Source organism: Fringilla coelebs (genome assembly GCF_963513975.1).
Source record: "Fringilla coelebs genome assembly, chromosome: 14".
Lineage (NCBI taxonomy): Eukaryota > Metazoa > Chordata > Aves > Passeriformes > Fringillidae > Fringilla > Fringilla coelebs.
Window position 1 is genome coordinate 6,133,812 of NC_140040.1, and position 18,098 is coordinate 6,151,909.

The window sequence follows — 18,098 nt, forward strand, 5'->3', positions numbered from 1 at the left end:
CCTCTGCCTGCTGGGCCAGGGGGTGCCTTGAGAGCAGCCACAGGCAGTCATACTACCAACAGCTGCTGAGGGGCTGGAGAAATGTCTGCTCATACTGACATTCATCCCTGGTACATCAATTTTAACAGCTTGTCCCAGGCTTTTTGGATGGCAACCAGATTTCAGCTGATTTCAACCTCTCCCGCTGAGTCACCACGAGTTCTGCATCCAGGCTGCATTCATTCGCCTTTTCACCTCAAAGAGAGGAAAAGCCCATGATGTCAGGGAGCTCAGGGACTCTTAAATCCCTCAAGCAGAGGCTAGCCCCTCACCTAGCCCTTCAATGGGATCAGATCTTTCCTGCCTTCAGCGCTGCTTTTCCCCCTCTTCTGTGGGTCCAGCAGCCAAGGGGTTTTCTCTGAACTGGTCAGGGATGAGACAGTGTTGGTTCTGATCTTGCTGATATTGCACACATTTAAACCTCCTCCTCCTCTTCCTTCAGTTGCCAGGGGTTTCTATGGGAATAAATACTTTTTCATGCTTGGGATTTATCTTCTCCTCAGCAGTCACACCTCCAAGTAGAGGCAGAGGTGGCCAGAACTGCAGAACCCATGGATGCCGTTGGTGGCAAGAGGGAGGTGGCAGGACTAGAGGCCCTGGGACCTTTCATTTTCCCTGTCTCTGGAAGAAACCTGGAAAGATTCCATGAAAAAGGCAGAGACCATAAAACTCCAACAAAAATGCTCCAGCATGATCCTGCTCCCCCCACTAAATTCCTGTTGCAATGGTGCCATCTCGACCTGGCAGAGGTGAGCTGGGACCCCTAACCCTGCTGCAGGCAGCCTTGCTGCCCTTGGCCACCCTTCCCACAGTGGCACCCAGTGCTGGCTGTGCCACAAGGACCCTCCTGAGGTGGGCAGCTGGTGGTGGACAGAGCCCACAGCTGCCATCAGCAGAGAGGGATGGAGAGGTGACCAGCTGGGAAGCAGAGGCCTGAACGCAAGCCCCGAGGCAGGGCAGGGTTTGACAGCCATCCACAGCTCCAGGCTGCAGCCTGTGCTGCACACGGGGCTGCTCTGGGGGCAGGAGGAGGGAGAAGCAGCCTGGGGCAGATGTGCTGGCTGCCAGGCTGGCTGTGCAGGCACCAGCAGGATCGATGTGCCTGTATTGAAGGGCTTCATGGGGATCGGGTACCACCCCAGGCACAGGCGGTCCAGTGACGATGTGCAGAGGAGCCACAGCTAAATTTAGCCTCATTTGTGCGTGAGTGTGATGTTTTCATTCTTGCCTTTAAATAAAAATGTTGTTTGGAGGCAGTGGCTGCTGGTTCTGCTTTGCTCAACCCTGGGTTTGCTCAACCCTGGGCCTTGGATGGGTTGTTTCAGTCAAGCTATTCAAAAGAGGGAGAAACAAGAATAAGCAGTTGGTGAGACATATTCCAAAGACCTATTTTCAAAAACACTCAGGAACCATTTCCCAGAATCCAGCAGTGCACACAAAGCAGTGGGAGTGTGACTTTGGTGGCTGTGGGGATGTGCTGGTGCTGAGGGAGAGGTGTCTTCCAGGTAAAGCTGCTCCATGGCATGGGATGACATGCTGGAGCCTTGACCATAGTGAGGGTTTGAGGCAGCAGCACTGGAGTACCAGCTTTGGTGATGGGCCCCACCTTGGCTGGACATCCCACCCCTAGGGCAGGCACAATCTACTCCAGCCTTACATCCCCAGGGCAGCAAAAGGCACACACCTTGCTGGCTCCAAAATAATCAGAAGCAGAATGACAGCAGGGCAATTAGATCTTGGGTGCCCCAAAAGAGACACCTCAAACCTTGCCCAGAGGTCCCAGATTGGTGCCAGGATGGGTTGGTGTCCCCAGAACTGCAGGGTTTCACAGGGCAGGGCTGCACTCTGGGCTGTGGGCAGGGACAGGCAGGAGCCAGCCCTGCTGCTCTACATCCTGACACTACACATTCCACTGAAGCTGCCTGGGAAGGTAAAATCCTGCAGGGAGCTCAGCATCCTCTCCCTGCCACACAGCCCCCGAGCCCAGGACGGGAGCAGAGGCTGTGTGACCTGGCCCAGGGCAGAGCTGGGCTGTGCCCTGTGTGCCCCATGAAGCATGTGCTGGGGCTGGCGAGCTGCCCGTCCCCCCCGGCTGCCTCCTGCCCTCCAAACACAGGGCTGCCAGTAATTTTCCATCCTGGCTGTGAGCTCTGCCCTAACGAGATGTTCTCCTATGTCCCTCTAACAGGGCTGGCCCCATTCAAGTTTCTCTGTTCATTCAGACCCTGAGTCCCCTCACTGTTTTGCTGCTCAAGCTGCCCACCAGTTCTGCAGGACGGCTGCTCCTCTGAGCCCTGTTCCTCACAGTGCTCACAGCCCCTCTGCCTCAGGGCAATGGGATGATTTTGTCCAAAAGCCAGGGGAAAAAAAAAGAAAAAAAAAATAGACCAGCAACCAGCCAAGAAAAATTCCCATGGCTCAGCTGCACTGGGGCCAGGAACAAGGCAGCCCTGGGGACTTTGCGCTCAGCCATTTCCAAAGCTGCCTCTGCACAGGCACCTCTGCCTGGAATTGAAGGTCTGGTCCATCAGCTGCACTGGTTGGCCGAGCACATCAGAGTAAAGTTGATTTCCAGAGGAAGGTACCTGGCCCTGGAGGTGCCTGCAGGGTGTGTGCAGCAGTGTGCTGCCTTCAACTCCTTCCCCTTGCAATGAAACTGTTCAACTCTGACCTCACTTAAGGCAATCATTTTGCGGGCCTGGAGAGCCACCCACTACCAAGGAGACACCTCTTCCAGAGGCAGAGGTGTCCATCTCTGCAGAGCAGGTCCCTCCATGCCCTCCTGCCTCCCCCCAGCCACAGGAGCCAGCAGCAGCACTGCCCAGGCCCACTGTGCTGCTTCTGCCACGGCCTCTTCTGGGAGCCAAGCCAGGCTTTAAATAAACACCTGTCAGCAGAGCCCAGCCGTGCTCAGAGTGAGGCATGTGTGTGTTTAGCAGGTTGATAGGCGTGAGACAGAGCAGAGACAGCAGGGGCTCTCTCCTCGGAGGCCAGAGACTGGCACATTCTCAAAGGCAGCATTAATCAGCATTTCCAACTGCAAAGCACTTGTCACAACACAGCAGAGTTGCCCACTCTTACCTTCCCTTGGAGGATGGAATAATGCCATTTCCAAGGGCTGACCTCTCTAGCTGCAAGCTGCTGTGATGCTTTAGGGGGAGAGTGATGGATTTGGAACACTGAACTTCTGTTCTCAGAGTTTCCCAGTCCCCACCAGCTGCAGCCACCTGCAGTCCCTCCTCTTTGATGGTCAAGAAAGCCCTCACAGGAGCAGCCCAACGCCCAGCTCCCCTTGCCTTGCACCCCACCAGCTCTGCCCCTGACCTTCTCCTTGGCCCTCAGCTGATCAATACCTCCAGCTCTGATCCATCAATCCTAACGATTTCATCCCACTTCTCACTAATGCACTCTCTTGTTATGCTGCATTTGGGCCATGGACCCAGCAGATGCTGGGAGAGGGGCAGAGGGCTGGCCAAAGGTGTGTCACTGCTGTCCCAGGACAGCACGCTGACTCTGAAACACCAACCTCTCTCACTTTCTGAGGCAGGCCTTCATCTCTTCCTCCCACAGCTCTTGGCTCACTGGACAACCACAAAGCTCCCTCCCTCAGCTCTCCAGCTCCCTGCACACTCATCCTCTCCTTCCCTTTTTAGCCCTGTCCTTTGTAGAAGCCTAAGACAAAACCAAGATGAAGTCCCCAAACTGGGGAGAGCTGGATACCAGGTGCTGCCCTGGTGTGTGCATTTTCCCACCTCAGGGGCTTTAAATCCCATCTTTGTATCACCCAGCCCTGGAAAGAGTGGCTTGCACCAGTGGGTGCCAGATACCCACCCAAACCCACTCCTCCTGGAGTCTCCATGAGCTCCCGAGTCAGAGTGTTGCACACCCTGGGGTTAAATGCCCCCTGAGGTGGCTGCTGCTCTGCAGCTGATCCTGGCAGGGCTCCTGGAGCCCCCTCCACATGCTGGGGTGCACCAAACAAGGGGCTCTGGCCCATCCTGGCACTGACCTTCCCTGCCAGCCCAGTCACACGCACCCCATCAATAACAAAGTGCAAGATAACAAAATGAGCTGTCACAGCCAATTAACATGCTGGGCTTAATCGGCTTGTGGACTTTCAGGGTGGAGGTGAGGGGCTGGCTCCAGGCTGGAAGGGCCAGAGGGAGGCAGGGTGAGGCATTTCATGGATTGCAGCCACCCCTCTCTGCTGGCTCCCTGGCCAAGAGCCAGGAGTGGGAGGCCAGGGCAGTGCTTCCCACAGCCATGGCATCATCTCAGGGGTGTGTGGGCACCCCAGCCCCGGGCACGGCCAGCAGAGAGGGACAGACAGCCCCAGGTGACTGGTGTCAGACACCCCACACTGGGCTGCAGCCCCAAGGCAGACCCTCTTTCTAGGAGAGCAGCCAGCACAAATGCCAAACCCAAAAGGCTTCCACTTAAAGCCAGGAGGGATCTCAATGGCTGTCACTGAGCACCTCTCAATTAATTAGCATCCTGCTGATTCTGCAATTGAGGCAATTGCTAAGGAGATTAAATCGGTCCCTGCCATAAAGCAGATGCTGTTCCCAAGGCCTGATTTGCAGTGATTTTCCTTTCCTAGAGCCTTTTTCCTGCCCTGTTGACTCAGCTGAAGCCCCAGGGTGCTGGGTGCAGCCAGGACACAGCAGAGTTCCTCCATCCAGAGCGTGATGAGGGTGGGACCACTCAGTAAAATGTCACTGCATGCCCCAGGAGGGCTCACTTGGAGGATGCTGTGTGAATCCAGAGCAGGGATCCAGGGAGGCCGTGGTCTGTTCACCCCATTCCGCCTGCATCAGCAGTGACAGACTCAGCTGGGCAGCCAGAGCTGCCTTTGTGCACCTGAGAGCCCAAACTGAAAGGGAAAATAACAGCTCAGCCTCCAGGCAGAGCTCAGTAAATCCACCACGACTGCAATAAACCCTGCTGATCTGGTGCAAACTTGGAGTAACCCCAAATGCACAGGGCAGTAGTACATGAGTACAGAGTACAGCCCTGCCCAGGAGGCTTGGCTGCACTCCATCAGCACTCCTTGGTCTCCACCAGCACAGCTGAGGAGAGGGAGGACTTTTCTCTGGAAGCCTTTGTGCAAAGGGTGTGACTCCCACAGTTGGTTTGTTAGTGCTGCCCAGCGCCTGTGTGTGGGTTGTTCCCTCATCCCAGCAGAGAAATGGCCATTCAGCCACCCATGGACACAAAGAGCACTTAGGAAAGGGGCTGCAGGATGTCAACTAAACAGCCAAAAACCTGCAAATCTTGTATTGGTGAGGTGAAGGCAACAAACTCCTCTTAAATCCTTGCTGTGATGAGAGCCTGTCTGCAAAGATTCACCCACCCTGCCCAGGATGGTCCCACAGCAAGAGAAATAAGCACATGTGAGGGCTGCTTTGATTGTACTCTGATTACTGCATCTGCTTCACTGCTTCCTCCCATGTGCATCACTGCCAAGTCCCACAGCCACCTCCTCACTCCACTTCTGCTCTAATGCCTGAGGAAAAAAACCACCACACTACATCCTCAGCATTTGGCAGCTTCCTGGTCTGAAGGCAGGGGGAAATTGTCTTTTATGTTCAGCAAGGGTTTGTGAGGGTTTGTCACCATCCTCCTCTGCTTTCCCTGGGGAGAACCCAGAGCCCTTCAGGGACCAAAGGGACAGCAAGGGACAAGCCCTGTCCTACAAGCCACAGAAGCTGAGACCAGCTTTCAACCTCCATTTGATTTCTGCCACCTTTTTTTTTTTGTATCACAGCATCACAAAAAGGGAACAGCACCACTGTGACCCTCAGGAGACATCTCCTTACCACTGCCCACTTCCGACACAGAAATCCCAGGGGGGTAAGTTTGGGACTGTCTTTAGGGTTGCAGTTTCTCAAGCTCATCTGCAGGCAAACTGTGATCCCTTATTCTGTGTCCCTCTATGCTCCTCACCCCCAAACCCTGCTCACCCATCTGTTGTCTGTGCCTTGCCTCGACCCAGCAGCAGAAAAGTGACTTTTTCCTACAACAGAGGAGATTTCTGCCTTGCACAGGTCCAGCTGGGAATCCCAAAGAAGGTGCATTTTCCCCAAGGTGTGGGGGAAGCACTGCAAAGAGCTGCAGCTGTAAATCCTCACAAAGGCTAATGAAAGGCAATGGACCAGTGTGCCCTGCCAATCCTGATAGAGAGGATACTGAGGCTGCTGGCACTGCCTGGCAGCTTGCCATGAGGAATAACTCTTCAAAAATAGAAGCACGCTAATCTGAGGAACCTGCTGGTATTGTCAATGACATTAATGAAGTGTTTGGAAAACCAGAACAAATGCCTTGGCTTTTTGGGGCTGTGCCCCTTGTAATTTTCCACAGCAGCTGAGGAGTGTTCTGGCAAAGAGCACAGTGCTCCTGGTGCTGTCCTGCTCCCCAGAGCAGAGCAAGGACTTGGCCCTCGGGCTCCCAGCAAGCCTGGCCCTATGCAGCAGAGCCTGGCCAGCCCTCAGGCAAGAGGCTCCCCAGAGCAATTCCCACTGGGAAACAAAGCCCAGCAAGCAGCCTCAGTGTGCCCAAGGGAGGTGGAAGCTCACTGTCTCCTCTTCTTGTTTTCATTCCTTGTCTCAAGCCCCCTCTGGGTTCTTTTTCACCACATGGTCAGGACCTGTGGGGTGACACATTTCTCCCTGGCAGAAGGGTTTTGGATTCCACAGCTTTCTCACCACTTCCCTCCTGCAGCAGCAGTCAGTAATCCTTCATTTTCATTGCCAACCATGACATCCACTCCTCGTGTATGCTCTGATCTAGGACAAGGTAGTGCAACCTACCAAACCCAGACTTCAATTAAAACTTTGAACGAAGTTCTGTTGTAGCTGGTTTACCCAAAAAGGTAGGAAATCACTGGTTGAAGATCAGAACAGCTTGTGCTCCTAACTCAGCCAGGTGCCACTGTGTCTCTCATAAAAATAATACTTTGTGTTACAGTATGTCAGCTCCAAGAACACTTCTTGTTGTTGTTCCTCCTGGTTGCTGCTCAAATTTTGCCTATTTTTTCACTTGATTGCAATGAAAACATTTGTGGCAATATTGTAAAATGTGTCTCTGGACTGATTTGTCATAAATATCAGCAGTCCTTCAATTTAAAAGCTGAAGGACATGGGAGATATAAAATTTAAAAGTCCTTTTCAGACCTTTCCCAGGTAGTTCTGTAATGAAGATTTATTGTACCATTCTGAAAACACACAAGTTCACAACTCCTCTAACTTAAAGCTTGCTGCAGTGCCATGGAAAAGGACAGCTGTGTTCACAAAAAGTAAAGAGACAGAAAAAAAACTAAGCAATACTGTAATTTAAAATTACAGGATCAGATTTTTAAGGACCCTTAACTCAAGGTTACTAGAAGTGGCATTGCCTTTTTACAAAAAGCCAGTGACATTGAAGACTACTTCAGGGATTTTTTTCCTCCCTACTCTGAAGGCTGTTGCACAAAATGTTGGCAAGTGAGCAACCTTCTGCTTGGATTTGCATCCAGCAGTAGAGAAGAAAAATATTCTTACAAATGCAGGAAAATTAGCTTGGCTAGTCACCAAAACCAGTCCAGAAACTGATGAAACTCATGATTTTGGTTATAAACCAGCCACATCCCAAAGCAAACAGCTCAGTAAAATAATATTTCTAATTGAAAGATGCTTCTTGTCACAGATGGACTTCAACTTACTCCCCTTGCAGCATTGATCACAGCTCTGCCATGGTACACAAAGTGTTTACCACAGTGCCTGGAGCAGCGGGATCTGGATAGAGACAGCCAATTCCCACCTCCCACCAGCACTACAACAAAGCTGAGGTAACACAGAGTCATCTCACCCATCTTATGTTCCTAAAAATGCAATTCATTAAAGCAATAGCTTATTGATTGGCTGGCAGGGTCTCTGCCACAGCCTGTACAAGCTGCCAGACCCCACCTGGCTAAGTCAGACAGGAACTATTTCTACTCTGGTACAACTGCCCAAGTTAGCTCCTGACCACATTACCTGTAAGAGCAGAGGGATTATCTACCATGGCCACGCTTGTGTAGAGACCTGGACTTTCCCATTTGATTTTTCTGCTGCGGCGCGATTAACAACAGACTTTTCACATTATGAGCATTCCCTTACAAAACATTTATTCAAGATAAAAATCCAGAAATGGACAACTGCCAAATGCATAAGCCATTATGTGCCATTAAGTCATTAAGTGCAGCAGCATTTCATCCTGCACATATTTCAAATACTTTGTCAGGCAAGCTTCCAGCTGGTCTCCTGTGGCAGGGCAGCTGGCCCTGTGCAGCTGAGGGGAGGCACTGAGGCAGTTGTGAAGGCACAACTGTCCCCTCTGACCACCTCCACAGGCTGAGCTTCAACAGCTCTGGCCAAGGAACGGCCCTTTGTGCTCGAGGTCTTGTTGGAAGCATCCAATATCCAGGTGCATCTGCAACTCCAGTAACAGCTCCTCTGAGACCTGGATCTTGCTGTCACCTCCCAAGGAGATGAAATAAAGTTCCCACAGAAGTGGAAGTGCTCAGCAGCATCAGGATCCAGCTCCTCTGCTTAGGTTCTCTTTCTACAGAGGCACAGAAGCACCTGGAAGATGTCAAATACTGCTCCCAAAGGACAACCATCCTGATGACTGCAGGAACTAAGCCCTACAGAGATAACCACATCTTCTGTCTCCAGTCCAATGGGACTTGAGATGATCTAGGTTTAAGGGCATCCACATGGGATGATAATCACTGTGCTGTTTACCAAGTCCCAAATCCAGTCACTCCTACTGGCAAGGATGACATTTACCAGGATCATATTCCTAGATTCATTTGGATGGATCAGAAGGAAGGAAACTCAGTTCATTTGCTCTGTCCCTTCTACTAACCAAATTTAGAAATCAGACGAATTTCTCACGGAGGAACAAGTATCTCAAAGGTTGATAATGGGGCAGAGTTTCCATTGAAGTTTCTGCTTTTGATCTGGTCCAGACTTTACTCTTTGCTGCCTTCTGCTTCCTCCTCTGCAGAACACCCATCACAGAGACAAATCCAGCACAAAAGCCACAGGCATCAAACAAGAACTTTTTACTGCACAGCACCAAGGTCACAAGGGCCAAAAAGGGAGAGAGAGGACAAGGCAGCACGAGACCTGTGCAGCCACCTGCTATGTGGGTTTGAGGAGGTATTTCTCTGCAGGGCACTGGTACTGTGTACAGGAGTCAGCAAAGAAAAACATTCCTGCCTCACTAAGAGCACCTGTTCCACCTCAGTGTATAAGAAATGAAAAACAATTAATGCTGTATCACATTTCTTCCACATCACTGAGGCTCTCTAAAGAACAGGGAACCTGGAAACAGCTGTTCAAAGAATCAATAGCTGCTTCCAGGAGGCTGGGATGGGAAGGACAAGATGAAGTACATAAATTACATTTCTGTCCAGATCTGGTATTATAAATATCAATTTGGAGCAATAATTAGTATTTATTACCTTTTTAGAAAGTCCTCTCATAGCCTTTCAGCCACCTAGCAAACACTTTAGTTGCAACTCTTCAGGAGTGCTATGAGTAAGCTGTAAGGCTGTTCAGTGGTTTCATCTAGTTTTTGTACCCTTGCCCTCTGCCTTTAAAATTTTTATTAGTTTTACCCAAAGCTGCTACAGAGAAGAATGCCCATTAATGGACAGGGAGCCTGTCCTTCCCTAAACTGATTGATTTTTCTCTTCTATGACAGGCTGTAAATCTGTATTCCCCACTGTAACTTCATGTTCTTTAGGCTTTTAACCATCCACTTCTGTGAGCTTTCTTTTCCCATAGTTCTGCACCAGACTGGAAGCTGTGATTTGAGAAGCCTGTCCCTTTTCCCAGCACTGGAAGTCATTCAGGCCTTTCTGGCCCACTTGAAAGAGAGCCCGTTCCAGCTCATCCAGGCGTGCCACCAGCGCAGACGTGTCCTCATTGTAGGCGTTCTGAGAGGAGTCCATGATGCGGCGGAAACGGGCAACGAACGTCTGAAGGGAACAGACAGAGTCACTGACAGGTAACACACAGCCTCCCCAGCTCACACCTGGAGGCCTGAGCTTCCACAACTGAAAAGCCAAAGCTTAGGCTGCTGCTCACAACAGGCCAAGGGTCTGCCACCAGCACAGCACTTGTTAAGCCTGGCTACAAAGACAAAACCACTTCATGCCTGGGACATCAAATACCTGATACCGGATGGGAAGCAAACACAGAATTGAATTTGGCTGCTTGCTCACAACGGGCTTGAGGAGACCACAGGGTACAACACAATTATGATCTATCCTCACTTCTCAAGCAATCAGTGCTTTAGAGCAGGAGGAATGAACCTCATGCCACAGCAGCTGCTGCAGGAACATATAAGCTGCAAGCTGCGAATGTCCTGGAAGCTAAGCCAAACTGCTGCTCAAAAGCATTCAGCATGCTAGAAAAACACTTAGCCATGAAAAAAGTGAAAAACCAAACCAATCTGCAACTTATAAATAGCGTTTTGAAAAGCTAAGCAACAAGACATATTTAAGGCATTTTATTTTCCTTTCTATCTTTGCTTTTGGGAACTGGAAAAAAAAGGGTGAGAACTCTTTGAAAACTGTGCTTTGTTTTTTCAGAAGTTGATTTTAGAATTTCCAGAACTTATAGGATAAAGTAATAGGTTAAATAATTATAAACTTGTAGGTTTTTAACTCAACACAACTCCCCCCTTGTTTGCTTTTAAAAAGAGAAATCAAACCTGGCATGCTTTGATTTTTCTGTCAATAAGTAATGAATTCTACTATGGCTTTTTTCCCTCAGATGTCCATTAGCAGAAAAAGAAAAGACAAGGAAAGGCATGGGCACCTCCTCAATGCACAAAGCACATGTTCAGTGGACAGCTCCAAGAAAGCAGCAGCACTTTAAAGCCTCTCTGCATCAGCCTTAATGTAAAGCACAGAGAAAGAGGAAAAAAAATGCAATAAAAATCATCCCAGCCCACTTAAAGACCTGGCTGAAGAGATTTCAGAGCTGTTAGTGGTTACATTTAAAAGCTCAAGAAGACTGAAGTCCGGAAACAGACAAAGATGACATCTATCTTTTCAAAGAGAAAGGGGAGATAGAGAGGGAGAAGGGAAGAGCCAGGGAATTATAAATCCATCAGCATCAATTCCTGGAAGCATACTGGAACAAAGAAGCAATACAGAAACTTCTGCAAGATAATAAAAGAATCACAGCCACCATGGACTTGCCAAGAACAAATTCCCAGAGCCCAGCCTGGTTTCCTGCTAGGGCAGGGTGCCAGGCCTTGCACAGGCAGCAAGAGCAGCAGAGGGGTATCTGTCATGGGGCATTCTTGGAAGATGCAGCCAGACCACCCAAAAATGGTCAGGAGAGACAGCAATCATCCACAGCTCCTGTCAGGAGGGAAGAACACACTGAGTGGAGTTCCACTGGGGTCTCTGTGGAACCAACTACTGTTTGAGATGCTAATTAATGAGCTTACTAAAGGAATAGAAGCTGTGCTTATTAAATCAGCATGCAACATGCAGGAGAAGGAGAAGGGCTGACTACAGGCATGTCGGGGAGCAGAACTCTTAATTCATAACAATCCTGACTAATCAGAAAGGTGGTGTGAAAACAATAGGCTGTCATTCACCCAGGACTAACAGAAGGTTTTACATTAAGGCAGAAACAGTACAGAGTCAGGAAATTATTTGTTCACAGATGCAACCTGCACCATCTCACTGTGGACTGCAAACCAAACACAGATCCATGTGTCTGCATCGTGACAAACCAGATGCTGCACCAAGATGAGCCAAGAGCATCACAGCCACACAAAACTCACAAAGTAATCCTTTTGTTTTCAGCAGCACAAGTCCCGAGCATGAGACTGCACTGCTGTTCAGGGCACGGCGTGGTGGATGCAGATCCACTGGAGAGGCACCAGCAGTGCACAATGAGGGCACTGAGGTTAGGGAGCATGACCCATAGAGAAACATCAAATGAACTGGGACTGCTGCAGGAAGGAAGAGAATAATTTGTCCTCAGCATTTACTTTGTATGAGACAAACAGAATAGAGCTTGTATTGCTGTGAAGGAGCTTTGGTTCAGACATTGGAACAAACCTCCTAAGGTGAGGCTGGCAACGTACTGAAAGAGATTGTCCAGAGCAGGGTGAGTTCTCAGCGTTAGAGAGATTTAAAGACAGGTATAGTTATATAATCTTACATCTCCTCTAGTCCTGTTTTACAGGATTTTATGAAATACCATATTTACAGTGTGGAAACACCAAGTTAAAATTACACACAGTAGAGGTTTCCAGCCCCAGACTGTGCAGCTGCCAAGAGGGACATCCATATTCAATCCAGAAGTCATCTGGATTAAACCAAGATATTTTTCTTGAAGACTGTTAAGCAGCTGCGAACTAAATGAGGACAGAAAAATGCAAATCTAAGTTTCAAGACCTGATTCAGATACTTGCCTGCAGGATAGTCTGAGCTATCTCAGGATTCTCTGGATTCTCAAAATTCAGGAGCTGTGAGCCAAATCCATAGTAGTAGGGCCCCATTTTATGCAGATCAACCACATTGGCATCAGCACTGAACACCGTCCTCCAGGCTTCCTTGTAAATCTTTGGCAGCTCCACAGAGATGATTCTCCTTTTGCTGTCATGCAGCCCTTTCGCCAGCCATAGGGGGATTTCCAGCTTTGATCCCTGGAGGAATCAGAGAAGCCAAAAGTTATCCTTGCCATGAAGCAGCCACAAAGACATAGAGTGAACTTTATTAATGAAGATTCAGCATTACAGAAAGTCAGTTTTGTTTTCAGAACAGTCCTTTGTGACTGCAGCACAAACCAGACGCACTTTAGAGGCCTTATTACAGCTAGACTTAGAAAGGGGACTTTCTATTGAGGCTCTATAGTTTAAGAATTGTCAGCTGATGAAACAGAAAGAGAAAAGAAGAAAAAAAAAAAAAAAAAAACAGGCAAAGTGGATACAATAAAAGCAAAAATAACTTCAGGGAAAGTAGCGGAGAGCATCCTTGCAGTGACCACGAAGAGAGGGCGGCCGGGCCTGGGAGGCGCGACAGGAGGGGCGGGCGAGGCGGCGGCCGCGGGACAGAGACCCCTCGCCCCGTCCCCTCCCGAGAGCGACAGTCCCGTGTCCCCGTCCCGAGAGCGACAGTCCCGTGTCCCCTCCTGAAAGCGACATTCCCGTGTCCCCTCCCCGTTACCTCCGGGACGGACTCGGCGCTGCTGGCGCCCTGCCCCATCAACACGGCCAGGCGCGGCAGCGCGCTCTCGGCGCGCCCCGGCAGCTTCTCCTGCGACATCAAGATATCATCCAGCGAGAGGAAATTCTCCTCCATGCCCAGCCCGGGGCCCACGGGGAAATACGCCTCGGACATGGCCGGGCCGCGGCTCCCGCCAGCCCGTGAGGCGCCGCCCGCCACCGGCACCGCGCATGCGCCGGGCCCGCCTCGCGCCTGGCGCCGCTGAGGGGAACCCGGGACCGGGACCGGGGATTAAGAATCGGGACTAGGACCGGGATGGGGAGCGGGATCGGGATCGGGACTGGGGATTGAGGATCGGGACCAGGACCGGGATGGGGAGCGGGATCGGGATCGGGACTGGGGATTGAGGATCGGGACCAGGACCGGGATGGGGAGCGGGATCGGGATCGGGACTGGGGATTGAGGATCGGGACCAGGACCGGGATGGGGAGCGGGATCGGGATCGGGACTGGGGATTGAGGATCGGGACCAGGACCGGGATGGAGAGCGGGATCGGGATCAGCATCAGCATAGGCATCGGCACCGCGGCTGCCCCACTGCCGGTGCCCCGCAGCCGGTGCAGTCCGTCCCCCCGCACCGCAGCCCTCGGTGCGTTAAGGAGGAGTCTCGGAGCTGTATCAGGACAGCCTCACACTGGGATTGGGTTTTGCGGGAGTTCCTCGCTGTGCGGGTGGCGAGGCCCTGGCACAGGCTGCCCAGAGCGGCTGTGGGTGCTCCGTCCGTGCCGGTGTCCCTGCGCGGGTGGGACGGGTTTGGAGCAGCCGGGGATAGCGGCGGGTGTCCCCGGCTCAGGGTGGGCTCTGCAGGCCCTTCCTGCACAGAGCACTGCAGGGGTCTCTGCTCGGGCAGGGCGGCTGGGCACGGCTGCCCGGCCCTGTCCCCCCGCGCCCCGCGGTGCTGAGGGTGCTGCCCCGGCCCGGCCCGGCCCTCCGAGCGCTGTTCCGAAGGCAGCGATGTCTCCCTGCGGCTCTGTGAAAAATGCGTATTTTATGATTGGCTTTTCGCAACTATTAAAATGAATATTATATGTGTTATGTTAGAAAGTTATGCTGTATTAATTTTCTTAAGTAGTGTGTTAAATCTAGTTTTATGTTATAACATAAGGTTAAAATAGAAACTATGCTGTGTAGGATACTTTTTTTTTAAAGAAAGGACTCGTACCGAGGTAGCAGCCACAGGACACCTAAATCTTTCAGAGAAAGGGAATTTATTGATCTCTTATCAGAAGAAACTAACTTCCCACCTCGCTCAGCAATGAAGACGCCAGTTAGGATTAAGAGGAAGAAGTTGACAATGATCAGATAGATTCCTTTATTTGAATGGAATTTATGTATCATGTATGAGGTGTATGAATATGCAACAGGCTGTTGTTTTTAAAGGTTAATCCTCTGTTAACGTGGGTCCTTTTTTGGGCTTATGCTGCCCAGAAAAAGGTACCTGGACTGTCCATAACTCTTTGTTTCTATTGTCTCATATTGTCCTGATCCAAATTGTCACAATTATTATTACTCTAATTATATTGCTATTTTTATAACCATTTTATTAACATTAAACTTTAAAAATTTTTACAAAACAAATGATTGTCATTTTTCACAGGCTCCCACCCCTCCATCCACACCCTCCTGGCGGTTTGTGGGAAGCTCAGGGAATGCTGCCCCTGTGGTTGGCTCTGCCCACGTTTCTCCTTGGCAATTAAGGACGTGGCTCACCCTGCAGAGCACATGATCAGGCCGATGGATGTGCCTGTGCTGAGTAGGCAGAAGGCAGTGCAAATGAACTGTGTATACCTTGGGTTTCAAGGGGAGGCTACAGCCCAAAGTAATTTATTTTAGTGCTGTAATACAAAGAATCAAGTCATGTTTTGGTGGCAGAATCAAATACCATGTGCTGAATTCTGTGTTTGGTTGTATAAGAATAAAAGAAGTGGTTATCCCCCATTTTGATCAGTATTTTACTTCATTTTTGAACTTGACCTTGTGGGTTTTTTGCTCATCGTTTTGTTGTTTCACAAGTAATTCATTTTTCGTCAGATTAAAATTTTCTTGCTATTCCCTGAGCTGTATATGCTGAAAACATTACTTTTTTAAAATATAATTTAATCTAGTAAATATTTCAGTCTTTGTTCTGTTAAGGAAGGAAAATAAACAATTGAGCAGTGTTGCAACACCTGACAATTTCCCTGAGAAATAATCATGGAGTTATTTATAGAGGGTTTGATGACTTTTTTAATGACATTTTCAGTCCATGACTAAGGCGTAGCCCAATGCATCTTTAATCATCTGTTAATTCTTACAACCTCAGCATTCTTCCTGCTGCTGTCTGCTCAGGCTGGATCCACTATGACTTGTTACACTTTTGTCATCATTAATTAGCATGTTGGTACTTCAACACCTTCATCAAAGCCAGACCTGTGCAAAATAATAAAATCTGAACCAGTTTATTAAATCTTGTGCTGTTTTATTTCATACTGAGAAAAATAACGCACAGACAGTGTGGGCTGAGACCTCAGGACGATGTGCTTCTGTCGCTTCCCCGTCCCCTGGGTCCCACGGCATCCTGAGCTATAAAAATCCAACCAACAAAGGCAGGCTGAGACGTTGTGAGCTGTGTGAGCAGGAGAAATGAGCCCGTGTGTTTGTCAGAGTGACACTCACACACTGCTGATTCCAGTGCCAGGTACATTAAACACTGACAGCAGCTGGGACGGCAATGCATGCCCCCAAAGAGAGATTTCATGTGAAGTCAGTTCTTGTAACATGTTTCTTTCTGTAGCATAGAAAACAGACTTTTTATTAATTTTAGCCACACTAAGTCTTGTCCTGTATTGGTTTTGTTTGGGGGTTTTTGTTGGTGTTTTTTTTTTTTTTTTTTTTTTGTTTTAATGAGAGATTAAAACTCTCTATTTGGAAAATAAATCCTTCTATCTGTGCACATTTTCCAGATGAGTTGCAGAGAAATTTCTGAAAGCTCTTTCTAAAGGACAGTTCTGATAAAATTATAATTTGCTGAATTGGATTAGTAAAAGTATTCCCTGCTTAATGAGGTTTAGGAAACAAATCTCTGCTAAATATGAAAGTGTGCACTTTGTGAAGTGAGAAGAGAGAACAATGCAAATGGAATATGCAGGCTAAGACATCTGGAAAAAGAAGAAAGAAAAGCCCAATTTCCCTGTGTCCTGAGATGCCTCAGCCTCCAGTGTGTCATACAGAAATAAGCAGAAAGCCCAAAGTACTGGGTAAAACTGAGAGAACACAGAGGGAAAGATGTTTACCCTCATTGTGAAATCAGTTGAAGAATGGTTCTTTTGTGAGAATTTTAAATAATAATGAGATTGGTAGACAAAATTATGTCACCCCTTCTTATCCAGAGAAAGGCACCAGGCAGGTTCTTATTCTTGAACACTTGTGTGTGAATCTTAGTGTAAAAATATACATAACGAGCCCAGCACCCTAAACCATATTATATTTTCATAAATATGATTTCAAGGCCTTCCTGAAGGAAAAGGAATGTCCTGTGTCATACCTGATACATGCCAAAAATTGAGTAATGACAGAGAAAAGTGTTACAGAATTAAGGTTGAGCTGTGATGAATAAAACCCAAATCGCTTGAAGCAGATAAATTAGAGGACTGCAAAGTAGAGCAAAGAGTAAAATCCTAGAAATCGAGGAACAGCCTGTTACATCTGATCTATGTTTTTCTAAATCCTGAATACCACAGAATTCAGCCAATTTAATATCAGATAAATTTGGGGAAGCAGGGCTGTTACCTGCTTTCCCAAATTTGATCAGAGCAGCCCATGTCTGTGTGTGCTGCAGAGCTGCTGAGCTCTGTCACGTCAGCATCTGCATGTGGGGTGATGACAGAGGCAGCTGGTGGAGCCACCCTGGGTAATCTAAATAGCATTAAATCCAAGAAGTAAGTCAGCTGAAAGAGCTGCAGGATGCTGGTGAGAGAAGGAAGCACCTCTCTCCTTACCCTACTTTTTAAGGTCAAAGTGGGAGAGGAATCATCAGTCTCCACGTATTGGACTAAAGCACAGCACAAATTGAGGTTAATCTTGAATCTTTTCCCCCTCTGAGGTAGAGAGGATTACAGAATGATTTGCTTTTCTTATTTGCATGTGTTATCCAGCAATCAGAAATGCTGGCAGGGTTTACTGCGGCCTTGGCATCCCTGGATGAGACATCTGACTGACTGATAGTTTTACTGTCTAACCTGGCCGAAGGATCCTGAGCAGCACCCGGGCGTGTGGTGCTCACACAGCTGAGAGCAGAGCTGGGGGAGGGCAGCGCTCACCCTAACACACATCCCTCACCCACAGCCCCGGGTGGAACGTCTGAGCTGCTTTAGATAATTATTTACTAAGTAAGTAGCTAATGCTACTTAGCTACTCCTTTCCCTCCTGGAAGTTACACTCCACAAATTTGCATTTCCTAATCAGTTAACTTGCCCCTGGCACTGGGAGACCTCATTTGTAAATCCTATTTTGTCTTTGCTCCCCCTTTGTTGTGCAAATACGGGTGTATAACTCAAGTAAAACAATTGGCTTCAGTAGGATTATCCTGAGGGAGTTAGGTGCTGCATCATGTGAATAAACTCTGCTCTCCAAGGACAGGTTCTGCAGTCCAGCACAGCTTCATCTTTTGAAGGAAAAAGGGGTAGCAGCACAAATCAGTAGTTAAATTGAGTAGATAATCAGTTTCCTGTTCAATTTATCTGCGAATGTGAGATGTTCAGCAGCAGAAGTGAAGACACATCATATTCATATTTACATTT

At 48.8% G+C, this 18,098-nt stretch overlaps 1 protein-coding gene across 1 annotated transcript; it reads right to left on the bottom strand.

Annotated features, from left to right (window-relative positions):
• Positions 1-8,168: 8,168 nt before the first annotated feature.
• Positions 8,169-13,473, bottom strand: GINS3 (GINS complex subunit 3). Its single transcript, XM_084215210.1, has 3 exons — positions 13,262-13,473; positions 12,508-12,741; positions 8,169-10,045 (listed from the first exon to the last, which is right to left on the bottom strand). Exons 1-3 carry the CDS (start codon positions 13,433-13,435, stop codon positions 9,815-9,817), a joined length of 639 nt encoding a protein of 212 aa, XP_084071336.1. The 5' UTR covers positions 13,436-13,473; the 3' UTR covers positions 8,169-9,814.
• Between the last annotated feature and the right edge of the window lie 4,625 nt (positions 13,474-18,098).

Bases quoted from the DNA above. Each gene is read 5' to 3' on its own strand.
- GINS3 (XM_084215210.1), bottom strand. From the start codon at position 13,435: ATGTCCGAGGCGTATTTCCCCGTGGGCCCCGGGCTGGGCATGGAGGAG. The intron at 12,742-13,261 runs GTAACGGGGAGG...TGATTCCTCCAG, and splicing joins GCGCCGAGTCCGTCCCGGAG to GGATCAAAGCTGGAAATCCC. The intron at 10,046-12,507 runs GCAAGTATCTGA...TGTTCCCTTCAG, and splicing joins TAGCTCAGACTATCCTGCAG to ACGTTCGTTGCCCGTTTCCG.